We start from the raw sequence: 27,287 nt of genomic DNA, 5'->3' as shown, positions 1-27,287 counted from the left end.
GGAAAGTTACCACTGTGACGTCACGCGACTTTTTCGCGAAAATTCCGGCTGGACAAAATGGCGATTATTTTTCGCCGATAATTCGTAAAAAATTTGGTAAAATTTTTTCGAGAGTAACGCTACACGATTCTAGTGTAGAATTTCATGAGGAATCCGAAAAAGCTATTTTTGAGCGAATCGGATGAACGGTTCAAAAGTTATGAAGGGTTTTAGTTAGGTTCTACGCGAAAACCTCGAATTTTTTTGAAAGTTCTCCGAAAACCTACGACGCCACAACAGGTCTTACCGAGTTTTTCCTCGTCCAAACTGCTGCTCCGTCGTTCCCCTTCACCCTTTTCTACCGTAAGGGCCGCTAGCGCACCCGATAGGGCGTAATGGAGTTACAGGACCGTACCGAACGCAGTTTTTGCGCCGGGAGCCAAAGCTGCGGGAGGTCTACTTATAGACCTGACCCGTATCAACGCGACCCGGTAGGGCGCTTATTTGGTCAACAGCGACGTACCCAACGCAGTTTTTGCGCGGGGAGCCAAAGCTGCGGGAGGCCCACTTATGAGCCTGACCCGTATAAGTAATCCGTCGCGCTGCAGGTTTCCAATGAAACCTGTATGATGCAGGAGATGATGGTCGCGGGTTGGCTGGCCTACTTATAGGCGATCAGCGTAGTTCGACCGATGGTGCCTTCACTGGGAGATCAGAGGTTCGCAGGAAGGAAAACCGAACGATACTGCTACCATGTCAGATGTGACACGGAAGCAGAGCGAAAAGTGGGGCAAATATCGCCTTTATTGGTAACAATAAAGCAACCACAAAACAAACACAGAAAAGCCAATGCGGCGTAAGCTGTGGAAAAGTAGCTGCAAGCGCGCAAATCGGTAAAAGTGTACTGATGCAGCGTGCTGCAGGTATGCAACAGCTGATGCCGTAAAGCATGGAATCGCTCGTAGGCGCTGGGCTACGCCCCCAAGAGTGCAGAAATGCGCTGATTGGTCAGCGTAGACAAAGTATACGCTGAGTGAGCAGCGTAATAGCGCGGCACGAATGGAGTAGCCGTGCGCGGGCGGGCGACAGAGCAAAGCCACAAGAGGTGTCTACCGCCTCGAGTGTGCGGTCTCTGACAACGGCATCTTCGTCTATCGCTGAAACCAAATTCTAAGACTTTTGAGCGTATGTTGTAAATATATGTTTTGAGGAAATTCTCAGATCGAGGATTTGGTGAACGCAGTGAACCAACAACCGAACCACCTGAACCAGTGAACCACTTTGTAGGCCAGATCGAGTTGAGTTAGACCATTGAAGTTAAAGGTCATCGAAAGGTCACTGGACATAGTTATAAGCAGAAAACGGTCACGTGACCACCGAAACCATAATACGGAAAGGTCACATGACCAAAATTCTTCGCTTTTCAGAATCAGCAAAAAAAAACTAAATAAAACTGTCTATAAACAATTTGGTAACATAGTCTGGTTCATCGGGTTCACTTCGAGACCACGCCCACAATCCGTTGAACTTCCATACCGCTACCGTAATGTGTTACCCCGGTGAAACTAGATCACACAACTGGAAAAAGTATCGAAAAGTCAGAAATAGCAAGCACCGTTACCGATACCAGTCCTACCGAGCGGTACCACTGTTACCTGGCGTTACCACTGTTACCTAGCGTTGCCTAACCGTATACACCATGGGCGCCACCGCTGCCGTTACCCACGCTACCATCGTTATAGTGGTAGCGGGGACTGCAGTAATTACGCTACCATTGCGGGCACCGTAGTGGGTTACCATTACGGTTTAATTAGGATTGTCCGTTGTCTTAGCGAGCGGAGCAGCAAGCTAAACGAAATGACTTTTATCAATATGAATTTCATTTTTACTTTTGCCATTTTCACTGCTAGCATAATGTTTACTGTTACCGGTTACCGTAATGGGTTACCATTACGTAAAGGGCTACGTAATGGGTTACGTTACCGTAATGGGTTACCATTATGGGTCACCCTAATGAGTTAGCATTACGGGTTACCATTACGGCGTTTCGTAATGGAATACCTTTACGCTCTACTCTAACGGTACCGAAACAAGTGACCTTTACGATCCATATCGAAGGCGGAGCCGAAGGCGACGCCAAGCTGCGGCGCGAGCGAGCGCAGCGAAGCGAGCGTAGCAGCAAGTTAAACGAAACTACTTAACCGTAATGGGTAACGATTACGGATTACCGTATCGAATTACCATTACGGGTTAGCGTAATGGGTTAACATTACGGGTTACCAATGGGTTAACATTACGGGTTACCGTAATAGTTTACCATTACCTACTACTCAAACGGTACCAAAGCAACTGGCCTTATCGAAATCGAAGGCGAAGCCGAAGGCGGAGCCGATGGCGACGCCAAGCTGCGGCGCGAGCGAGCGCAGCGAAGCGAGCGTAGCAGCAAGTAAAACGAAAGGACTTTTTTTTTCTTCTTTTTTTCAGTTTTTGTGTCGTTTTCTTTAAAATAAAAATTAAAAAGTGAAACTCTAAGAAAGAATTAAGAATTGAGCATTGGTTTTAAATTTGAAACAATCTATTGTATTCGACCAGTTTCCTTATTGTCTCCGAAAACATCAAATATCGACAGCTCATTTAAAAAAATGATGATAGAAGTTTTATGAACACGGATTTGAAAAATATTAATTATTAGTGATTAACAAAAATAATGAAGCAACAGTAGATAAAAGCTCTTCTGGAGATCAATGCGAACGGTCTTTACTATTACAGACACCGGTATTCACCGAAGGTGAATTATGGGGCCTCGCTCTCCCGAGGCTTTCATGTAATTAATTACTATCACTGGCAGCAGAGATCAGTTTAGAATGTTACTTCGACATTATTGTTTTGACAACCGGTCATTTTCACTAGAAGGGGTCTATCACTGGCATGAATGTTACTTCGACATTATTGTTTTGACAACCGGTCATTTTCACTAGAAGGGGTCTAACCAATACTAACACTGTTTAGATGTACTGCTGATGTCAGCCCGCTGGAGCATGACGATGTAGCTATACATAACGCCAAATCCTGCGCGGTGCATAAGCACCATGTGTAGCCACAAGTCCACAACGTAGCACTCCAGCCGGTTGTCAAAAAATAATAAAAAAAATAAAAAAAAGGATTATGTAACACGCTAAACAGGGAGTCGATGACCGGTTATCTAACAGGTATAACAAAGGTGACAGGCTGCAATAAGGAATACCGAAGCAACAAAGGAAAAAACATTCCGACACACTATGGATACTTTATAAAATAGTATACAATTAAGGATGCACAAATATTTGTACAGGTATCTGTAATTTACCACTGACCATACAAGTGAACCTTGCTGGAGGCGAAAAATATATTATGCTTGAGATGGTAATGTGGTGTATGATATGTTTATTTGGCAAGAGTCATCACAGCAACAAAAGGGGCATTCGCGAGATACAGCCGCTGGCATTACTGAAAATTATTCAAATTTAAACGATGAACAACTAGCAATATAGCATCGTTGCATTATAAGAGATTCCCTGCCAAGCGTGCAGTGCCACAGATATATTGTGATAATAAGTTATCATGATAATACTATTACTGTCTGTGAAATATAACGGTATAAAGTACGAAGTTTTGTACTTACCAATCAGATAAATGAACGAAGGTGTCGTTCCACCACTTCTGAAGCCCGAAAAACTGATAAAAGTGAAACTTGAAGTTTCCCGCCCATGGTTTCTTGCTGATAATATTAAAAATGTAGGTCGGCATATAGAGCCATCTGCAATACAACAACAACAAACCCTAATTGAGAGGAATGTATAATTATTCGTTAATAAAAAATCGAAACCAAGCCTCCTATTTTTATGCTCTTCGTAGAGTAACGAAATCATTTTAGTAAATCGAGTATATAAAAATATTTCAATAAAAAATGCTTCGGTTGTTTTTGACAGATATTAGGACACAAGCACCCGATGAACATAATTATCAGCAAACTGTATAAAAAAACACTAAATTAGAAGACGCCAAAATAATGTCGGCTGCCTACTTCACTTAAATTAGGAATTTGCACAGAGCTCATTAAACAGATTTAAATGCCAAAAAAAATTAAATTTTATACATTTTGACAAACGGAAGTTCGTTATCACTACTGCCTCAACTTACAGGATAAGTAAATTGGCCACAGCAACCGCCATCATATACGTATTCGTGCTGCCTTTGTGCTTTGTGTGAGCAAGAACAAATATCGTGAGGACATTTCCCACTGTGCACAACGCCAACAAAAAGGGATAGCAAATGTATGTGACATAAAACGCTCTCCGGACTTGCGTCAACGTGTAAGGATACCAGACACTCAGTCCATCGTCATTTACCGCAACAGCCGCTACAGACGCTGCGGTTGTATTAATGAAGATTGCATGAGGATCCAGTAAACCATTATCCGCCAGAAACAAAGACGCTGTGCTGTTAAACACGTCCGCTTCCATGTTGTACATCCCAGTTTATTAACTCCAAAGCCAGATTAGAGCACATAAAAGAAAACCGCATGCAGATAAAATGTACCGGTTTCTAATTCACGACTAATGATCAGTTTGCCAGTTGATCGGAAATACCTACTAGCACTGTAATAGCATTAAATCATTACTCGTGTCAGCAACTTGTAACCGCAGTGTGATGGAATAAACCGGCTACAAATACATGTTAAGGACGAAACCGCATACCGTTATTAAAACGTTACCGGTAGAATCACGGTAAGGTGGTTAAGAAATCCACGAAGCCGAAATAATGAGCAATCTGTCCGAACGCCGTAAAGGCCAGCAGTCGCAAAATATTAGATTTTTGGGTGTGAAGTGTACGAGAACTTGGCCTTAAAAAGGAGAAATTTTTACAATTTTCTGCTACTCATAGGTCGCAGAACTTGCACTGACAGCAAAAACTAATCGCTGCAGGAGAAATGAGTGTACGGCACTGTGTCGCATGCATTGTTTTGGTACGCTCTATGCATATATGCACTATACACTAATAGAATTTCGCAAATGTACGTAGTACGTACCACTTGCTAAATATCGAACCCCATTGCCTTAGAATTTCCGGTCTTATTTCGTGTATCCAATGCCGGATAACAATGCATATCTATATGAATTTGTATATGCAACAGTGTTTAGGTATCTGTAAATTCTACAGATAAAGGGGAACGTATTAATTGCTGCGCGTACAGATGCATAAAATTAATATGGACAAAGGTTGTTATACGGCTATCACTACATACAATAGAATTAAATTGGATACGGGTATTAGTAAATAGTTTCATAATGTCATAGTCATGCAAAGAATTAGAATTTGCTTTGACATGGAAACAGAATTTTGACTCCTTTCAACTTTTCGAATAAATTAAAAATTTTTCGAATTTGCTTCCCTCATAACTAGGCAACCAGACGCTGTGACTGCAAACTGGGTTAACGCCCTTGTGGACAACTTATTTAACTACCCAATGTCCAAAAGCAAACCGAAAAAATGTTTGGAAGAGCGCGAAGGCAAATGTTCCCGTGGATGACATGTACAATACACGAATTTAGTGCAATATACTGTACCAGGTCATTTCCCTTAATAGAGTAAAGCAAAAAACCGAAAGGAATTCAGCTTTAAAATTTAAGGTGGCACAGTGGACCGTCCATATGAACGACCGTACGGGTCGTGTATACAGTATATGTATAAAATAAAGCTGAAATAATTTTCAACCATATAGGTACTCAGTCTGCGAAAGCTCAAGCAGATACTCTAGCAAAGCCTGCAGATCAAAGAGGGTATTTGTCACACTGCGAAATGTATCCAGTCTGGCTGATGGTATGAAGTCAAGCAATGTGTTACTGTTATTTACATGGAGCAGGTAGCCCGCTTCCGGTTACTCTAGGGTGCGCATTAGCTTGGGATTTTAAAGCTGGCCAAACGTAACTGGTACAAACAGTACTGTACGAGTAAAGATAGTCAGAAACCGGAGTTCTTAATCAATATTGACAATATTCAATGCATACTTCAAGGCACTAACCTGGTAAGTGTACGAATATCGAACATGTCAGACAAATTAGAAGCAACAAAAAACGTCCACAATATATTAAGCTTCCAAAAATAGGTTGTTTTGCCGACTTGTTTCTTCGCTTCCGCCTTGATTATGGTGCGATTTCCTTTTCGAAGGTTGTACGGCTTCAGTGCTGTCTGATATCCACCATCTCGGTGGCATACTGAGGCATGTAAAATTTCTCCGAATGATTCATCTCGTACAATCATATCGCTTGCTTTTATTTCCATCCCGTGAAAAGGGATAGGATCCCATGTTTGTCCATGAACGATTACGTGGTTACGTCCCGCGTAGTTTGCAGCCGCGTGGAGGCCACTGCGATGCATCGTGACTAATGTTTCGCTTAAGCGCAGAGATCAGAGTGAATCAAGGCACAGAAAAGTGCATTTCGTTGGCGTGTTCGACCGACTTATACACGTTCAGCAGTGATATACCACCGGCATTCTTTTGGGCTTTTTTAGCATGGTCAGCCCAAATAAGTTGTTCATCCAGTATCACTCCGAGATGTTTCGCTGACTTCTCTGGCAGCAGTTAATGTCCGTTCAGCGGTACGCTTACGTCGGTTCGCGGTTATGCACTGAACTTATTAGCAATAAGTGCGATTTTTTCTTTTTGACGTGTAAACGGTTGGATTTAAGGCACTCTCGCAGATTCGGTAGTTCATTCGTTTGGATATTTGCTGTATCAGCTTTCGAGTCGGCAACAGTATAGCAGATGGTGTCGCCAGGAGAGCTTTCCAACCGAACATTTTTTAGTCAAAACGTAAGTGCATAGTGCTGGGAGGGAATCAGCAAACCGTTACAGACAAAATCAGCAGTGTCTGTATAAAAAAACCTTCAAGAAAATAACGTGCATATATGATATGGGTGGGTTTGTTGTATGCAGAAACACCGTTTTGAAGTCCATTGTAGATTGCACTACGCTTCTCGAAGAAGATTATTATCGCGAGTACACAAACGATTATGCAGATGAAGCACACTATTTCTTTCAGCTTCCCAATGCTCACATTTCACTTACCTCAGAATTTAAAAACAACCGTCAAATGGAAACTGCTGAACGACTTCTTGTTGAACACCGACTAACCGCAGAGTTCCAGATCTTCCTGCTTCCGGTCAGATCTGGCTCATCAACAAGCTCGACCTCACTTTTGGGTTTTATCATTGTACCAAATTTGACAAGGATCGCACAACTTCTTCGAAAGTTATCGTGTACACACACATTACTTCGTATACTAGGAAAGTGCACCACTGTTGGCTTTCACTAAACGACCGAAGCGAAGCGAGAAACAAAGTTTAATAAACTGTTGGCCGAGTTTGTTCTAAAACTGTTTAAAAATGCATTTTTTTATGAAAAATATTTTTTATATAACATTTTTTGGTGTGTTCTAACATATTTTATTTAAATTTATTGAAGCGTAACCGACAAAAATTGTGTCCGGTTTTCTTGAACACAGATGACCTTCGCTTCGCTTCGGTCGACAAGCACTCGACTTTGTGGCCAGCTGAGTACAGAAGGCTTCGCTTCGCTCGGCCAATAAGTTCCGGTGACAATCACTGTAAATCTTGTAGTTGGTCTATGGGTGAAAACTGCAAACATACGAGTACTACACGGCAAAAGAAAAAAGTGCAATACGGCATTTTTGAAGATTGCTCGCGCACGGGAAATAATGAGCAAAATCAAGAACATCGAAGCCAGCTTTGTACGCCCCATAAACTGAAGTAGTCTTCACCCACCAGACGGGGTTTCCGGATCAGTACTTTCAAAACGTCTGGACGAAATCCCGTTAGCTTACAACCGGATGGCTGTAACAGACCAAAATGTCTGCTGGACGTCTCAAGCGGTAGAAAGTTTTGATCAGTTTCAGATGACTTGGCGCCCGTGGGACAGAAATTTTCCACTGTCCTCGTTAGAGCATCCAGCGCTGCTGCGGTGACAGGCCAAAGAAGCAAACCCTCTTTTAACCTTATTCCTTCCCCTTTTCCAAGGCCATAGCAGTTCACGACCTTTGATTGTATACCGTGCGTCCAGCAGCGGTGATGCAGTTGGTCCAGCACAAGAGATATTCCCGTAAGGGTGTCGCTCATGGTGCTCGTTGTGCAGCAGTACGTCCAACCAGCGCCCAAAGTATTCGTCAGCCATGTTATGTCGTCCGGTGCAGCGATGATTATTTCTGCCAAATAAATCACTTAAGATAACTGGATGGATGATAGAGTCTTTCCCCTTATATTAGTGACGGGAGGTAAAGAGGCGGAGCTGTCTCTTTGTCCCCCGCATTTGGATTACAAAATTTGCTGTATATTCATCATATTGACTTGGCAAAAACTGAAAATACATGCGATTCTGAGAACAAATTCAAAAAAATTAATTTAACAATAACAAGAAAATAATTCAGACTTGTTTAGTGCGTGTAAACAATTCAGACTTGTTCAGTGCGTAATGGAGCTTGGCTACTGTAGTTGCGATAATAATAATAATAATTACAAAACGCAAAACGCCTCCGCTGAGCTTTAATCTTTATGACAGGTAAAACTATGCTATACGGCACACAATACGAATGATATCAGTACAGTTAAAATTTACATGTAGTCTTGTACCTAACGTATGTCTTTCCGAGTTTTTCGTTTTCATAGAACAGTGAATGTGCATGTTGTTAACTGCGGGATACAGCTCCAGTTCATCCCGAAGATCAAGTACCGGGCTGCGGTAGGACACAAAAAGCTCCAATGGCAACTGCATTTCTCGTGTGAGCAGCATAGTCGTGTGGCTTTGGCTGGGAAAGAACTGGTTCAACAGCAGACTTCGCATCGATACTGCCGAGTACTGCAGCATTGCATTCGCCATGTCCACCAGGTGAAAATGTCCGCTGATGTAATGGCCTGGTGGAGCATCCAGAATCACACACTTCTCGGTCGCGGAGCACGATCGAAGTCTGTACCATCTCCAACAGACGCTGTAAAATACGAATGTCCGATAGGCGGCTTCATGTGTGACAAAAACAATCGGGATAAAGATAAAAATTCAATGCCTGATAAAAAGAAGCAGCAGTAAGTACTGCAGATACGTATTTAAAACTTATAATAGAACCACTGCATGTCAAAGCGTTACAGGACGGGATACGCTAAAAACAGTCAGAACTCTAAACAAGGAGGCTGCTTGCAGTGCCTGGACGCTTACCGTTGCAAGCTCCTTTGGGCGACTCTATCCAGACTGAGTAGCACCTCCAGCAACATTATATCGGGAAGAGTCAGCAATGTTGAAAACGCCTCGAATTCGTGAACTCTGTCTACAAAATCATAAAAAGCCGCGCAACGGTTAACACCAAGCAAAGTAAGCAGTTTTTCAGTGGTCTTAACACCAACTGTTAGACATGTAGGTACTTAATTTAGTTTTCGATAACAATTTTCCGTAGGATTATGATATGTTTACTGGAGCATTTCTCTGGGGTGTAGAATTATTTATTTCTTTGAACATATGCTGTAATATCCAAGCTAGTAATGAATACGCCGGAACGATCATTGTAGTACGAGTAGAAACTGGGTAACTAAATAATAGTTTCGGAGTATATACCTATGTCACTTGCCTGTATCCGTACTTTGTTGTGTGTAGACCAGCCGTAAACATCGCGCTAACCCTTTTTGGTTTTGGGAAATGTGTTTAACAAATTTATCGTACAGGTGGAACACCAATTGATGGAATGTGTTGGGTAGTGCTTTAGGTTTCCGACGGCACACCACAGTGACGCTGACATCGTCAGCCGACACAAGAAGCGTGCCCGTCAAATCCAGCCAGACCAATTTCAGTCCAATATCTGTATCTAACTGCCTCATATGGTAAAGTAAAGAAGATTGTGGAAAGGGGCAATCCTGCCTCCGGCATGAGGTATACGGCACGGTCACCCTGTAGAACGATGCCGGTAGGACCGTTTGCCATTGCCGCTTCTGGCGGATACGTATACCGCTGGCTACAAATGGTGACCAAAGGCTTTTTACAGCGACTAACGAGAATGGATTTTTGGTTGGAAGTCGGACCAAGGCAAACTGTTCACCCACGATGCCATGTCGCTTATTACCGTAATCCGGCAACAGTGTTACGAAAATGGCTTTTGTCCACATCATAGGTTGGTCGCTAGAATTGTCATTATTTATTATAGATATACGGGCACTAATGTGTTCGCTGCAGATGTGTTAAGGGAAATGGCCTGGTATATGGCGTCAAAATACGATACATGCAGTAAAACGTTCGCTTTCGCGCACTTTGAATCACTTTTTTGTAATACTTTATGTCGTTCTGAAGTTAAATGATTTCTATACATTGTTCTGAAAACCGTTTGCGCGCGCAACAGCCGGTTGTCGAGATATGGCGTGCTAAAATGGGTGAAAAGTTTCAATGCATTGTTGTGTACCAAAAGTATGGTAATTACCCGACCTACTTGAAACTTTGCTGCAAAAGACACATGGCCATAAAGCCAAAAGTGAACCAGTTTTCGGTTCAGCACTTTCCCATAATTTTAAAATGAATTTAAAAATTTTTGAAATTCATTTTAAATCGGAAAAAAATGCTATGGATCTGAAATCGGTTCACTTTCGACTTTATGGCCATGCGTCTTTTGCAGCAAAGTTTCAAGTAGGTCGGGGAATAACCATACTTTTGGTACACAACAATGCATTGAAACTTTTCACTCATTTTAGCACGCCATATCTCGGCAACCGGATGTTGCGCGCGCAAACGGTTTTCAGAATAATTTATACAAATCATTTAACTTTGGAATGACATAAAGCGTTACAAAAAATTGATTCGGAGTGCGCGAAAGCGAAAGTTTTAGTGCACGTATCCCATTTTGACACCATGTTGCCGGGCCATTTCCCTTAAGAATCGCATGGACTTACACTGCGCTGCGAATTAGCACTTCCACCTCGGAGCTCACTTGGGGTGGCTTAAGGTATCGCTCGACGGCAACAGGTTTGGTTGGCAATGTATGGATGCAAGAGAACTCAACCAGTTCCCTCGACGACTGGCCATCATGATGAAAGTCGATTACGAGACCATCCTTGCCAATATCCGTAATATATCCCCGCTGTATCACGTTATCTCGCGTCACGTCCACTGTGAATTTAACATAAGAATGCGAGTAGTACAACTTATCCAGCATAATCTTCACAGTATTTGACCGCATTGTTTTGCGATCAAAATTTTATATGTGTAGAGACTTTCTGCATGCTTAAAACATTATCGTTTGCGATTCAGGTTGGACTCCACAGGGAGTTTGGATGGGCCACTCGTACTGCCTGGCAGAGCTGAGCACACTAATCAGGAATTCTTCAATCGATAATTCATCGGTTTTCTCAGCTTGCACTGCGCACTGTCTACATATGATCGCGCGGAGAGTGTGGTAACGGCGTGTATTACGAGCATATTACAGTATTGATCCTCATAATATACGTATAATACAGTATTCCTTGTAGAAAGCCAGTATTGCCCCGAATTTGCGCGTAGTGCCCATACTATCAATAAAATAATATCTGTAGATACTGTATGTGACAGTTGTAAGTGGAGCGAGCTGGCATCTACACTATGTGAGGTGACAGTGTCAAAATATCAAGCTACTGGAGAGTGGGTTTTCATTCCGGCATAAGTTTTAGAAGTTATGGGTGTGTCATAATATTAGTTTTCATATCGCCAATCGAATCCAATCGCTCATCTCGGTGAACTTTGGTTTTGACGGTTTAGTCAGTGCTTTTTGAAAAGGCAGCGCTATGTAATGGAAAAATTATGCGCTGCCTTTCTAAAATACAGTTAATATGTACGTATTGTAAAGAGCAGTACTAGCTAATACTGTATTCATATGTAATGTCCTAGTACTGCATCCATATGTACTGTAACTCAATTTCCAAGGCCTTGTCTCGAATTCAAAGCGAATCTCGTTATGGTACGGTTGCTCAACCGCACGAGGTGGCTGTATGCATTGGCTACGCCTACAGATACGGTACGCGAAGCCACCTCGCGAGGTGGAGTTGCTCAGCCTGTTGCTGTATCGCAACGAGATTCGCTTTGAATTCAGGACGAGGCCCAAGTCTCCAACTGACCGCTCATCACCATTGATACGTCGACTGCAACCACTAGATTTCCGTCGGATTTCTAGTTCTATTCAAGAAATCATTCAACGCAAATGTTCGCAGAAACTGCAACTCCAGCAGATGCAGTTGACCGTAGTCGCAAGCGATGGGGAGTGGAGCGGTCCGCCCAGATCCACCTGCGTCAGATTCTGCAGGCGGCCGACTACCATACGCTTCGTGGGCGCGCCGCCGTGAAGTCACCGGGGGTCAGCATCAGCAGGGGACGCCGCCGGATAACAAGCGATCTCCGGAGCGGGCTGGCTGCTTGGGCCACAGTCATGATTCCACGAAAGTCGGGGCGCTGCACGATATCCGTCGTCTGCAGTGCAAGAACAGAACACGATAATCTATCACTGTGGTTCGCGAAACACTGTTATTCTCATAGAATGCCATGAGTGTGCTATGTACGGTCCCTTCTCGTGCCAACTGGGACAAATTTTTCATTTGAATGTATTTCTGTGAGCGATGCTCGTTTCCATACATATTGCAAATAAAGAAAACAATTGTTTTGTTCTTTTAATACCAACATTCATTTTTCCATTTGTTTTATATTGTAATAAAATAACAATCGATCGCCGAAATTAAAAGAAGAAACAATACAGAATAAAAAAATGGTTAAAATATAAGCAACAAGCACACCATAACAAATAACAAAATATAAAAAAGGTTCAAAATTCAAATGTAATCACCAAAATTCGTACAATGATAAGAATGGCAATATACCATAAAAGAAAATACAAACTTATTAAAAAAATGTTAAAATACTGTATATCATGTGTATGTGAAATTTACCGAATAAATGAATAGCAAAATACAACCGAACTGCTTACAAACTGTTAAAAAAAAGTTTTTTTGCAATAAGTGCTGCTAATAATAGTAGAGAAAATAAAAAGTAGCCAGTGAAAAACATATCAATATTGAGTTTATTCTGGAAGCAACAAAAGTCCGATGTCCATCCGTCGATATGTTGGAGATTTTGTTATTGACATTTTTTTAATTACCTCATGTTTTCTTATCCATCGCATGTCTTATTCATCGCATCATGTTCATTAAGATAGTTTTATCACTCACACAGTCACACTAGTCTACCGAGTACCTGCAATAGATTTAGAGAGATTTCATGCATGTATTCGTAGAAACACGAGTATAAAAGCTAAACATTTCTTATTAAAAAGCACATACATCAGGGACAATGCCGGTATAATGTAAGTCATACGAAATTTTCCAAGTTTGCTTTTGTTTTCTTATGCTTCCTACGATTATTGCGTTTCCTTCTGTTTTCATGTGTTTATTATATTTTCTGATGTATGTTATATTTTCTTAGGTTTTTCTTATGTGCTCTTACGTTCTTATGTGCTCTTACGTCTTCCAGTGCTTTCTTTGTTTTCTTATGTTTTCCTGTTTTCTAAATATTTTCTTGGTTTTTCTAATTTTTCAAATTTTTCTTTTGCTTTCATGTTTTCTTACGTTTTCGTGGTCTCGTATTATTTGGATTTTAAATTTCCTTTGTTCTTCCTTTTGTCAGGTTATTGTTTTGGTTATAACTTATCACAACTTGAAGAGCAGTAACATACTTTTTGCGGTTAGGTTAAATTCTTTATTTTACAGTAACATGGACGATAGAAGTATCCACTATCCATCATGCAACTGCGGTTAGCCGAAATATTACGTGACCGCAGAGAATGACGGCCGAAGTGAATTGCGATCGAATACCTTTGGCCGAAATGATCAAAGCTGAAAGCGGAAATGTAAACGGCCGAAGTATTATCGGTACCTCAAGTATCTGTCGCGACCATCGAGGACCGTCATGTGCATTTCGAAATACATATTACAGATGCACGCGCAGTATCGGTCGCGCGATCCGCAATCCCCATACCCCAATGTCCTCCACATCGCCCAGACCCAGTCTGATCAAAACCAGGGCAAAATATCCATAAATCTCAGATAACGACGAAGGAGTAAAATGGGACGCGAGAAAGCATGGTGCCAAAAAACTGAATCTTATTAACCATAAAATTTTAATGATCAAAGTCATTGAGTGCGAATCTAGGCAAAAATTCAGCAAGTTGGGACACTCGCGCAACCGCCCAATACTGGCACTCTGCAGACCAACTTGTTGCTGCTGCCGTTTGAGTAACCGCCCTCTGTGACGGCTAGAGTGGATGTGGTTTTCTTTGGCGCACGAACACACTTTAAACTGGAAAATAAATCTGAACTAGAATGATCGATATTTTTTTATGATTTGCAGGAGACTTTCTGTTTTTGCACGTTTTTCTCTTTTTTCTTGGGACAACAAGGTAAAGCGTCTTTCTCTTCTTCGCTCCCGTTGTTTCAATAATCCTTCTAGTTCTGTTTTACACTTTTCGTAGTTTTCTTGAGCACTACGCATTGTGCACCCAGCGCCATCATGTCCAAAAAAGAGGCGATGTCTGCAGGGCCGTCCACCAGTGCTGTCCGTCCAGTCGGATTGGATCCAACGCCGTCCAAGGAAAGCCTGCTTCTGATAACATCAGGTATGTCACCGGAGATGTCATGCTCACATGCTGTAAATTTACTGAAGGGGCGCTCCACCTAGTCGCGATATTCGCACGATAATTGTTGGGAATCCATGTTGAATTTTTTTACATGCTACGTGCGTTTTCTGCAACGAATCGAGGTGGTTCGTTTGAAGCTCCTATCAATCGCCCCGCTGGGCCAAATCTCCCACTCAAAGCACGCTTTTAAGGCATTTCTAAAACCTGCAAGCGAAAATCCGAACTCTTTTTCTGACAACACAGGTGCAACACAGGCACACAGATCCCTGCCCCCATCATTTTTCATTTCGCACCCGACTGGTCAAAGTCAAACGTGCTCCACTCATGGGACTAGAATTAGGCATTTTAATTTTTACGTTTATTCTAAGAGGAGTACTGTACATATGCTTGTCTATAAATTGGGCAAAGGCTGTCACTGTAATACAGGGTGCATTCGCTTGATCCTGCGTAGAATTTTTCCAGTTCAGCGTTAAAAATGACGGGATGCTTTCTTCGAGCGTAAATTAATTAGCTTCTGCATTGGTTATACGAATTAAAAGATTGCACATTTTCTGTTATTTTCATAAGGCTTAGCCAGTTCATAAATCGCTTGCGCCTTTTTTCGAAAAAAAACTCGTGATTCGAGAATCAATTTTTAAAGCGAGGAAGATCTGCAAAAATTGTTTCAGCAATATTTCTGGTGTTTTCGGAGAAAAGTAATTGTTTGTTAATTTGATAAACGTTTGAGAAATTGAGCTTTTGAGTTTAATACAGTACTTATGAAGTGCTCATCGTGTACGCGCAGCGCATGATGCCATGACAGCACACATTGCTCAAGTCCCGTTTAATATTACGTTAACGATCTTTCGACTTTGTTATGGAGTTGGACAGCACGCTCCAGAAAACTTTTACCTCAAACGGAAAATTTTAGGATAATATTACCGAGTATTAACTGCATAGCAGATCTGAAGATGCCGAAGATGTGACGCGAGATGCGGCTACCGATCAGTTCGGCCGTTTTCATTGCGGCCGCGTTCATTTCGGTCAAAGTTTTTCGGCCGCCATTCACTTCGGCCGTCGTTCACTTCGGCCGTTATTCAGTTCGGCCGCCATTCAGTTCGGCCACAATAAATTTCGGCCGATGCTCATTTCACTTACAAGGAAACGTTACTTTCCATATAAATTTATCGGTAACTTAAAAGCGTTGAATCAAAAAAGTGACAAGAAATGGCCGCGTTCATATCATTTTACACGTACAGTTTGTTCAGTTCTTGAAGTATTACTGTCAGCATCATGTCTCCTTTTCGATGACGCGAAGTCACAAAGTCTACCGGGAGAGTACTGAGAACCTAACCGTAAGACACCTAGGAACACATAAAAAATGAAAAGAAATCTTCATATCATAAATCTCATAAGGATAACCTAGACACCTATGAAGACATAAGGAAATCAAAGAAAACCTAAGAAAACCAAAGAAACCATGACGAATCTAAATTCAAATACCAAAGGATACCTAAGAAAAGCTAAGAAAACGTAAGAAAAACCTCAGAAACCTAAGAAACCTTAAAGCCTAAGAAACCTAAGATACCAAAGAAACTAATAAACCTAAAAGTTTTAGAAAACCTAAAAAACGTAGGAAACCCAGGAGAACTATGATGGCCGAAATGTCTAGTTGCCGAAATGAGCGTCGGCCGAATTGAGTGTTGCCCGAAGTGAGCCACGGCCGAAATGAACGATGGCCGAAGTGAACCTGTGCGGCCGAAATGTAGCGCGGCCGAAGTGATCCGACGCGGGAAGATGCATGCCTTGTTGTAGCGTGAGCGCCACTCTTAACCTCGCCTGCATTATTGCAGAATTTCCTTTAATACTGTTACGCGTATTTGCACAGTGACAACTTACAAGAACGGTTGCAGCTTGGTGTTCGTTTCTTGTGATTCACGGCCGGTTTGAACGAATGTCTCATTAGTTGATGCATTAATTCATGCATTAATTGCGTTAGCAGTTACTGTGAGACTTGAAGACTTCTAAAGCAAGGACTCGAAGGCGGGCTATTGACGTCTCCGACGGTCCTACCTAAACATGACACTCACTACGCATGCATTGTACAGTGGTAGCAACTCGATCACTGGTTTTCTTAGCGATTTGGTTAACTGGACAGTATTGTAGTCATGCTGAGTTATGATTGTGAGCACTGAGTTAGCGCGAAAACTACTGTAACTCACCTAAATCGAATGCGGTCTGAACAGTGGTAGCTCGGCCAACCTAAAGTTTTCGTGCAGTGGGTCATTCACTCATCTGTTTTTTGCAGTGGTGGCAGCTCAGTCACTGACATAATTCATGATTTAACGCACTGGGTTGTGGCGTAGCTTGGAAGGATTTTGTGCGCTGGAGTAGACAGTAGCGGTAGCTCGACCACTCACTCATACTCATCTGGAGTTTTGCACTGGACAATGACATCAGTGCTTCTCAGTTCTTCTGTTCACTGTATTAGAGGCATGCATTAGTTTCGAATTCGTGGGGTTGATTAACTGGGGGGCATTTAAAGTTTAGCTCATTTACAAGCCTCATCAAATGCGAGATCATAATTATTGAGAATATTTCTTATACTGGAAAATGCGGCTCTAGAAAAAGTTTCAGGAGTATCCTAGCAAAACCAAACATCCCGATAAACTTCCAGTACAGTACTTGTGTAAATACTTCGCGGTTTTCTGGATGGTTACAATTTTCGAGTACTCGTGTCGTACAACGTGCCGAGTCTGCCGACGGCAGTTGCCGGTGGCAACTGCCAGTGGTGTCGGTGGCAACTGCCAGTGGCAGGTGCCACTGCCACCTTTTACACCCTGCCCGTGCCGACAACAAAAGCCGAGAGGCTAACTTGTGATTCATTTTGACATTTTGTGCTTGGTGTTGTACGAAAATAAAATTATTATGTATTTTAATTTGGGTGTTCGGTACTGTATGCAGACAAACTTTTTCATGTTTCATGGTCGCCTTGAAACTTGATCGGATCGCATGCGGCATCGTGCTGGCCCGATTCTGATCGGACGTATTCAAGCCCAAAACCAAAAGTCATCCTCTTGGTTGGCTCTGCCTGCGGTTTTGACAGTTCGACTCGGAGTTGGATTACTCAAACTTGGATTTGGATGCTACCTTGAACGAGGACTGCCAGCTTCCTAAATTCACCTCACTTGGACCGTCAACTCGGACCGAACGAGAGCATAAGCGGACAGTTGATTGCCAGAGCAACCTGAAGAATTTGATGAAGTCGGAAAACTGTTTAATGTCCTGGTTCTTAAAGTGTTGTGTGCAAAAGTGTATACGTACTTTCACAGTTTGAACTAAGTGGATCGATCCCCTTAATAAACTGACCGTACGCGGTACGATGTATCGTCCAACTGTATTCATGTACGGCAGACTGACCACGCGCATAGCCGGCAGAAGTGCTTCCTGGCTCACGGCTTAAAACGTTTTTCTGGAAGTCTGGAACAGAAACTTCGGTGAACTTATTCGCCAGTCGCAAATGGTTACCGATTATGGATCGCGGGTGGTCCAGTACATAGCGTCAAAAATAGGATACATTCGCCAAAACTTTTCTTTTTGCACACTCCGAATCACTTTTTTGTAATACAGTACTTTATATCATTTTAAAGCTAAATGACTTCAAGTCATGTACATTGTTCTGAAAACTGTTTGCGCGCGCACCAACCGGTGAAGTACTAAAATGGGTGAAAAGTTTGAATGCACTGTTGTGTGCCATTGGTCTGGTTAATGATCTTCTTGAAACGTTGCTATAAAAGACACGTCATGGTCATAAGGTCGAAAGTGAACCAATATCAGATTTTTAGCATTTTTTCGAACTTGAAATGAATTTTAAAAATTTTAAAATTCATTCTAAAATTATGGGAGAATGCTATGAACCTGAAATTGGTTCACTTTCGACTTTATGGTCATGTGTCTTTTATAGCAAAGTCGAAAGAAGTACGGGTAATTACCAGACTTTTGGTATACAACAATGCATTTTAACTTTTCGCCCCATTTAGTTCGCCATATCTCGGCAACAGGATTTTGCGCGCGTAAACGGTTCCAGAACAGTATACAAATCATTTAACTTTTGAATGACATAAAGTATTACAAAAAAGTGATTCGGAGTGCACGAAAGCAAAAGTTCTAGTGTATGTATCCCATGCTTGACACCATGTACCGGGTCATTCCCCTTAATAAGAGCTGTATTTTAACTCGAAAACCAATTATAATCGTTTCGTTGTTCTGCTTATTTGCCCTGGAGTCAAACGTACACTTTATTTGTTCAGTTCGTAGTATTCCAGTTATGTCAGCGACAAAATATTCCCGTTTTGAAGATAGGCAAAACATTCTCGTTGACACACGGGAGTGTGTTGCCCTGTTGTGTTGCATTTTCGCTGCAGTGTCGGCAGTCCCTGATCAACGTTTGTGTTCGCGTCTGCGGTGCTGGCGTCTGTGTGGCTACCCGCGGGTTATCCGATCGCGAGATCGAGCGATTGTGCGGTTGGCACGGGTGCGATCGGCTCGTTCCGCTGCGTCCACTGTTCGATCCGCTGTAAGGTGTGTCGTGTCGATGTCGGTCCGACATTTTAGTTTAGTGTAAAGAAGAGGAAATACGGCGTGTTAGAATCCTTCCAACTCCCGTACGTTCAGCTGAAGATGTTCGGATCAACTGAAGAGGTTTTATTCCGACACCGAAGCTCCATCTGTACCTAGCTGCTGCTAAGCTAGTTATAACTAATTATTCTAAGTTACACCTATGGCCCTATAACTTAGTCTGTTCTGTTGTGACTGCTGTTTTGGGTAACTTTGAATTTGTAATTTTGGTCGGTTTCTTCGAGTCCACCCGTCCTTTCAAAATCCTCTCGAGAATTTCCTTATGGGCTTCGCTTCAGCGACTTCAGCCTCCTTTAGCACTTGTTGTACTGCCAGCTTCGGTTTCTTGACCGTTCCGTATTTTCTTTTAGGCTTGGTCGGTTCGACCGCCTGGTCAGCTACAATGTCTTCTGTGGTCAGTGTTGGCGTATTTATTGTTTCGACCGTCCTTTTCGTATTATACCTCCCCTTCGACTTGTTCTGCTCGACCGCTTGGTCGGCTACCTTGACTTCTGTGGTCGGGGCCGACGGGTCGGTAGTTTTGACCGTTTCCTTTCTCCTGGTTGGTTTGGTTACCGACTTTTTCATTTCCTCCGTAGGTCGGCCGGTCGGTTGAACCGATGCTTCCGACTTGTTATCTGACTCCATTAGTTTCTCCTTGGTCGGTGGTGCCGTGTTTCAGCCGGTTTTTCCGTAGCCGGTGCAGGTTTATCCGCTAACACATTTTGCTTCTGCATTTCCTGCAGTCCTGATGTCTTGAGTTCCGTCAGCGGTTTCTTCCGAGGTCAATCTCTTTTACCTTTAACCTTCGTTTCGGGTTAGTGAGCCGTATCCGGCTTCTCCGGTTGTTTGTCGACTGTTACTTCGGACTTCTTTCTCGGTTCACGCGTTACCGTCCCTTCTGTGTGGTCGGCTTCCGAGTCCTAATGACTCCCGTCATCACTCTGGGCCGGTCTACCGGGCCCAAGTGGGGACTCTGGTCGGCTGTCAGGCTGTATTGGGCCGGCTGACCGAGATACCGGTCGACGCGTTTCAGCTCGGTAATGTTTTTACTTGGTTGACAGCTACGGTGTCTTCGCGCCTATTCTCATCGAAGGAGTAAGTTGTTTGGGCCAACGTTTTTTATGACGATCCAAACTCCATCGTACCGTTCCATTCTGGAAGGGTCCCTGTTCGGATATTCGACAGTTATCTTATCTTTCGTTTTGAAGGTCGGTGTCGACTTCTTCTTGTTGTAGACTTCGGCGTTCCGCTCGAAGGCTTCATCGATGCTGATACGGGCTATTTCTTGAGAGCCTTAAAGTCGTTCCTTGATCCACCTGAGGCAGTGTTCTTTGTCAGTAAAGTGTTCCGATGCGTTGGTTCCGGCTACTACATCTTGTGGCATGGTCATTTCCCGACCGTATAACATGTAGCATGGCGTAGTCTGCCCTGTTCATCCCGCAGACGACGTAGGGTAAGGCTTTGTGCCAACGGTGTCTGTCCTTTACGTCGCAGAACTTTCGTGTTCCATCTCATATCGTCTGCATTTGCCGTTTGACTTGTCCTTGTCATTTCGGATGACAGGCTTTTCCAAGCGTGTGTTGGATGCCAAATTTCCTCGTGACCTTGTCGAACGGTTACGCCGTGAAGTGAGTTCCCCTATCTGAGTGGATGAAGGTCGCCATTCCGTATTTCAACAGGACGTCTTCTACAAAGAACTTTTCGAATTCCTTCGCAGTATTGGTCTTTGTTGCCTGGGCTATAGGCAACAAAGACTGTTAGGTCAGTTGGGTCTGTTACTACTGCGCTGAAACGGTATCCTTTCCTTTCGTGTTGGTTGTACTGGTATCCTTTCGTGTTGGTTCTGGATAAAGGTCCCTTGAAACCTGCGTAAGTGCAGTACCTGGCTCAAGGTGTGCACACGCAGTATATCCGCTTCAGCGGAGATCTCGAGATATGGCACTGATTGTTTAGGTTGAAAACGCGCGACAGTTTTCAGCTACTGTAACTAACGGAACTGTACGGAATCTGGCGGAACTTGACGGAACCTTATGGAACTCTATGGAACCGTACGGAACTCAACGTAACCTGACGGAACTTAATGGAACTTAACGGAACCTAACAAAACTTAACGGAACAAAACAGAACCCAACAGAACTTAACGCAACGTGACAGGAATCGGCGGGAAAAAAATTAAGTCTGCGAAACTTATTGCACCCGAGTGGAACCTAGCGAAAAAAACCCTAAGAAACTTAAGAAACCTGAGAAACCTAAGAACCTAAGAAACCTAGGGAACCAAAGAAACCTAAAAAACCTTAGAACCCTAGGAATGCTGGGAAGAATATGAAAACGTGAAAAACCTAGGAAAGCCAAGAGAACCAATAAGAAAATCTAAGAGAACCTTTAAGTGGATTAGCAGCGTTGAATAATCGCTTAACGAAAAATTGGTGATGACGTTTTTAACTGCCCTAGGGCTTTCCGGTACTGTGTTCGCGCTCGAGTTGATTGATAGAGGGTGTAAGACATCTTGTTCGTGCTCTTCAACGCCCCCGACGCACTTGAGCGATCTCACACGTAGTTGGAGTCTGTACACCGAAAGAGAAAACACCGCGTAAGTAAATGCATCTCCATTATCAATAAATTTCTGCGATCTCGTGACCACCGCAAGCAATTTAGCCTCGCTGTAAAAGTTGCGCCATAAAAACATATGCAGCGTGTGTAGTTGCTCAACGACATGATGTGCTGCCAGCATCGTCGCAACACGCTTCTATTTACTGGTTGCCACCCACAAAAAACCGAACTTGCAGTCGTAAGTCGTCAAATTTCCCAACGCACACTCCAAAAAAAACTACTATTTGTCAATCTGCAAAACAATGCCAAGTATCAGCCATTCCCAAACAATTTCTTACGCACATTTAGTATTGCGCAAAATAACCGAAAACACTTCCTTTCGTAAAGTACCACAGAGGCGAAGTTGTAATGTGACCGGAAGCGTTCCGTGTTCTTAAGTTCTTAGTACGAAGTTTGTACTACACAATGGATGTATTTTGTACCGTCCAGTTCCCCATCGAACAAATTAAATTAATTAGTGTTTTTGCAAACTGCGGTCTGACAAGCTGAAAATCCTCTGTACTCTGATACGTTGCATCCTCTGTAACGTTGTACTGTACTATATATTCGTGCCTTCTTATTAGTACGCATAATGGATCCGTTCGGAAAACGTAGTAAAGGTGACAATAATCACTGGGTTACTAAGGAGCACGCAGCATCTGATTTTTGATTTCCGCTGATCGCTAAACCCTATAAATTAAAGATTTAGCTTTGCGCGAAATAAAGAGTAACTAGTCTGGAGATAAGTCTGTGTCCACTATCAAGCGCATCATAGCTAGCGGACCATATTTTGAGCGCATGCCTTTCCATAACTTTTCAAGTTATCTTCGTCGGCGTGAAACAGCGTGTGCTAGACGTCGTGTCATCACTTTGGAAGGAGCATAAAGTTTATGACTACTTCTATCGTATTTTGTATGTAAGGTTCAACCGCCGTGAGTAAGGAGATGGAAATCGTGAGAATAGGTGTGAAACGATGATGACACATCAGACAAAAGCCTTTGGTGATGTGGAATTCTATTGTATAAAAGCAATGGAAACTGATGATAATCCGCAGTGATGACATCTGATCACTGACGATGAGAACAGCCAAATCGTGGTGGGTGAGCAGGTGCCAGCATCTGCTAGCTAGCAACTGGTATTTTATACGAGTAACGTTAGTTACGTTGCGCATTAAGCTCAGCTTCGGATGACTGATAAGTGCCATCCATTAGTTCTTTCGCCAGTTGTAATGGCTAAGTCATCAAAGTTAAGTAAACATGGCAGTTACGGATTGATAATTTATCGTCCTACATATCTGAATATTTGCATTGCAGACACCGCTGAAACAATCAGTGAGCGCTTTAAGGCGATGATGGAGGACTTCTGCCTTGCGCACATCTACAAGTTCAAGTATCTGAGCAAATCCTACATCGGCATCCTTGTCCAGTATCCTGAGGGCAAGTCGGGAAAAGTGAAAGAAACAGTCAAGCAGAAGCGAAAAATGAGGTACCTGTAGGTCTTGGGGAAAATATTTTTTCAGTTCTTATCTGTAAGTGAAACTGTCGGCCAGCTGCGGCAATCGTTGACCGTTGTAAATTAAAATTAATATCCATGCTCGTTCTTTGTAGTGCCTTCCAGTCTAAAGTCATCCCGGAGCACACTTTCATCAACCCAATGAGAGCGTTTCCGAGTGATCTGCAAAAAGTTCTGCCGGATTTGGTAGACATGCTCGATGTGGCTAAACAGCGATGGCCCAGTGTCGCGGACATTTCGTTTGCCAATTTTTACGCTGGTTTTGCCGCGGACCGTGAAGTGATCACCCTGGAGCATGCGCCGCGGGACGTGTTCGCGGATTATGCCGAAGATGGCTCCGTCCCGAAAAAGCCGCCCAAGAAAGCCGAGAATCCACCGTCCAAATAACTTCGGCAGGGGCGGTGATTACATACACTATATGAATTGCAGTTCTTGATTGTACTCTAGAAATATTTCACAAATAAATGTTATCGCCAGTGTTATCTGTACAAACCACCGTTATTGAGCTGAAACGTTGCAGTTAGTTAAAGAATAATGTGTTTGGCCAGTTTCGCATCTGTTTTACTAAACACTAAACGACTCCTGTTTCTTAATGTCATGTTGCTGTAACGAAATAGGTAACTGTACCATATTGGATCAAACTGCATTTATATAATGAAAAACGAAAAACTGCCAAACTAGCGACACACCCAGCCATCTGAACGAATCCAGTAGCGGGCTACAAAGATAAAATTAATACTCGTGAAACGAATAGTTGTAGTGATTTGTGTTATGCCGAAGCTGTTACAAGCCATGACGCATATATTTGTGATTCTATCCACACTTCTTGCGCATTCATGATCGACATTTTATTACTTTACACCAAATCTGCGCGGCGAAAATGCATAACAGCTGCGCAGCTTGGAATTTCTTTAGACCAGGCAGGAGCGGTTCGGGATGGCACACCAAAGCGATCGTACAGAGTACGCCTAAAACTTCCAAAGGTGAATCGCAGCTCCTTGGTCACATTACGCACAAGTTTGATGGTACTGGAAATTCACCTTATACGCAGCGCGCAGTCCGCCATTATCGGCGGACTAAATGGGCAACGTACTCCGCCATTATCGGCGGACTCCTTTGGGTCGTGAAAACTCGGGATCTTTCAAAACACCAGCGTATCTGTTGCGTAAATGTGGCGGTGATCTGGCCGCCGTCAATTCCGATATAATGTAACAGTTCGTGACCTCACCGGTTACCAGCTGCGAAGCCGATTCTGGATTAAATGTGTGACGCTGCACTCGCAGCGTACAGTTTGGGTCTCAACAGACAACTGGTACGTCAGTCAGTGCGATGCGTACAAGTTTGTTCTGGGCGAAACACAGAGATGGATGGCCGCAGGTTCGCACCCGACGCCATTACCCAATAGTACCATTGGTACAATAAATTGTCAAACGTAAGCCGGTTGCAGTTAATATTTTCAGTTTTGCTTTCTTGCCGGTTTTTTTCTTTTACATACGTGATAGTTCTGGGATCTTACCATGAGTTTAAATCAAATTTCATATTTAATCCAGTCTTTTCAGCGAAATTTCCAGAAATTAGCAAAATTTTTGCTGTCGTGGTGAGCGAATCTATGACGATGACCACGACTGATAGACCAACGATTACCATCGTATCAAAAGCATCGACAACTTCTCTTGTTCCATCCACGCTTTCCTACCATAACCTTCGAACCTCTCACTACGGAGCAGGCATGCCAAATAACGGGTACCATTACGACAAATTGTACGGCAGTCGACAATGTTCTTCTTATCCAATGCCGTTGTTGCAAGGGTTTAGTCGGAATAGATGGCTCAGATTTCAAGAGGTAAGACAATATAGAAGCCGTGTTAATCGCTGGCAGGACGTTTCGGTATCGGACTCATCTGCGCCATCTGCATATTGGCTGTCACGCACGGCCGGCGTGACTAACCGATCCAACAGTCAGCGTCTGCGAGTGCAAGTTGTAATCACCTGGTTAAAGGGTAATTCGCATCCATTAAGTTCAGAATGTCGGTCAAGAAAAGGTATTATGGGCCGACGATAGACGCGTCTTCGATGGAGGTACATCGACGGATGTCAAGGGATGAAGACTGGCCTGAGTTCCGCTGCTGTCATTCAGTTACACAGTTTTTACCGAAAGAAGAGAACCATACTTATTGGCTTACATTTGTGTTGCGTTGCATCCGCGTTACATACCGTTCCTAATGTTGAATGTCCTAACTGGGATTCTTTATTGGTTTGGCGCCTTGGATAATTGGATTTACCCTTATTCTTTAGCACCGTTGTTAAAAAAAGTTGTTAACTTAGTTAACGACTGAAGGAATTACTCGGTGCGAAATCTCGGATCCGTATGTTGTATCACTTGTTCCATTCTTTAATTAAAGAAGTCGTTTTTGACTTATAAGGCGCTTTATTAAAAGGTACTGCTGTTCGTTGCCAAGCTTTTATGATTACAAATGTATGATTACAATTACAAATGCGGAAGCTCGAAAAATAGTAAAACGCTAACAAGAAGGTACAAATATCAGTTCATCGAGAACCGAGAAAAAGAAAATAGTGTGATAAAATAGATAAAGGTTTCACATTGAAACTTTTATCCAATAGTCGATTGGTTTAGCGCTTCGATGGACATGGAGCTTTGTATTGCAGTGTAACCTATCTTCTAATTCGCGGTTATATCAACTTTTCAGTTACCATTCCAGAAATCAATGCAGTGCCTGCCGCTGGTGAGAGCGAGTCAACGATGATAGCATCTCTAACTGGCAGCCTCTGACCATCAGTACTACCGTCTCTACGACATCTTTTACTACCAGCGAGAGCTCTCGGACCGCCGCTATCTTTGAGCCAATGACAACGAACGACCCTTGTCCAACCGTCATCAGGCCAACTTGTACTGCAGGCAACGTTGCTCTTCCGATTAACTGCCGTTACCGAAAGGGTGTCGTCGATATGGACGAGACGGATTTCCAGACGACAGACGCCGCAGAAGCTGTATTCAGCGCCGACAACACTTATCGGTGCCGGACGCATTTGCGATACTTGCATCTGTGGCTGTTGGACACGGCCGGCGTGACTAGCCGATCCGACAATCAGCATCTGCCAACCGTAGTCACGTGTTCAAAAGGGCAGTTTGATTTCAGTGCCGAGGATCCGGACTTGGTGGAATCGAGTGAACTGGTGTTCCGTTCTGCACCGCTGGATTTACAGTGTCGAACTGCTTTTCTTCAGTTTTTAGATCGCATGGCTTCCTTGGTTTCAAAGAAGTGACAACTTGGACAATACAACAATAGCCGTTTTCATTTCTGTTATTGCACATGGTGGCAGTTTCGTGTGTGTGTGTGTGTTTTTGCCTAGTTCGTGTGAGCCAGTGTCCCACAACTCTATGCTGCAGCATGTCGCGAAACGATAATTTTTTTATTTATCAATTTGGTCACAAAATTTTCATGGTTTGCATCGCATCACATACATCCAAATAACCGTTTTTCTGTTGGCGTTGAAGGAACAGTTCTTTTGACGCCCCTGCAAACTGCATTCTGTCTTTATGTAACTGTGTATAGTAAGTAAGTAAACAGTCTCTTTTCTGCCAGTGACATCATCTTTAGTTCCTTTAAACTGTCTCACTAAACTGTTGAATTTCAGAAGCTGGTTGGAAGATAGCGTTGTAAAAAGATAACTTTAAGGAAAGGACAATAAAAGAAAACTATGTGATTGTATTCCTTTTTTTTTCTGAGCGATAGTCGCGTGGAATCGTATAAAAGCAGTATTCTTCACATCCGCCTATGCATAGGAAATGTCCTTCTGATTAGTTATCTTCATTTGACGGTTTCTCGTTTTAACGCGCCGGTATTCATA

General features: G+C 42.9%; 2 protein-coding genes across 2 annotated transcripts; one reads left to right on the top strand and one right to left on the bottom strand.

Moving 5' to 3' along the window:
• Positions 1-7,458: 7,458 nt before the first annotated feature.
• On the bottom strand, positions 7,459-11,309 carry LOC129587167 (uncharacterized). Its single transcript, XM_055480779.1, has 5 exons — positions 10,957-11,309; positions 9,647-10,195; positions 9,245-9,349; positions 8,665-9,020; positions 7,459-8,240 (listed from the first exon to the last, which is right to left on the bottom strand). Exons 1-5 carry the CDS (start codon positions 11,241-11,243, stop codon positions 7,747-7,749), a joined length of 1,791 nt encoding a protein of 596 aa, XP_055336754.1. The 5' UTR covers positions 11,244-11,309; the 3' UTR covers positions 7,459-7,746.
• Positions 11,310-14,393: 3,084 nt separating this feature from the next.
• Positions 14,394-23,930, top strand: LOC129587164 (uncharacterized). Its single transcript, XM_055480777.1, has 4 exons — positions 14,394-14,480; positions 14,553-14,696; positions 23,219-23,390; positions 23,513-23,930. Exons 2-4 carry the CDS (start codon positions 14,591-14,593, stop codon positions 23,802-23,804), a joined length of 570 nt encoding a protein of 189 aa, XP_055336752.1. The 5' UTR covers positions 14,394-14,480; positions 14,553-14,590; the 3' UTR covers positions 23,805-23,930.
• Positions 23,931-27,287: the final 3,357 nt, after the last annotated feature.

The sequence above is a fragment of the Paramacrobiotus metropolitanus genome, unplaced genomic scaffold (assembly GCF_019649055.1).
Source record: "Paramacrobiotus metropolitanus isolate TYO unplaced genomic scaffold, Prichtersi_v1.0 Parri_scaffold0000023, whole genome shotgun sequence".
NCBI classification, from domain to species: Eukaryota; Metazoa; Tardigrada; class Eutardigrada; order Parachela; family Macrobiotidae; genus Paramacrobiotus; species Paramacrobiotus metropolitanus.
This window is presented reverse-complemented; position numbering and strand designations above follow the sequence as displayed.

Excerpts from the sequence above, each read along its gene's own strand:
- LOC129587167 (XM_055480779.1), bottom strand. The coding sequence starts at position 11,243 with ATGCGGTCAAATACTGTGAAGATTATGCTGGATAAGTTGTACTACTCG. Across the intron at positions 9,350-9,646 it reads CAAAGTACGGATACAGGCAA|AGTTCACGAATTCGAGGCGT; the intron begins GTGACATAGGTA and ends TTTTGTAGACAG. Across the intron at positions 9,021-9,244 it reads GCCCAAAGGAGCTTGCAACG|CGTCTGTTGGAGATGGTACA; the intron begins GTAAGCGTCCAG and ends CGTATTTTACAG.
- LOC129587164 (XM_055480777.1), top strand. The coding sequence starts at position 14,591 with ATGTCCAAAAAAGAGGCGATGTCTGCAGGGCCGTCCACCAGTGCTGTC. Across the intron at positions 14,697-23,218 it reads CCTGCTTCTGATAACATCAG|ACACCGCTGAAACAATCAGT; the intron begins GTATGTCACCGG and ends TTTGCATTGCAG. Across the intron at positions 23,391-23,512 it reads AAGCAGAAGCGAAAAATGAG|TGCCTTCCAGTCTAAAGTCA; the intron begins GTACCTGTAGGT and ends CGTTCTTTGTAG.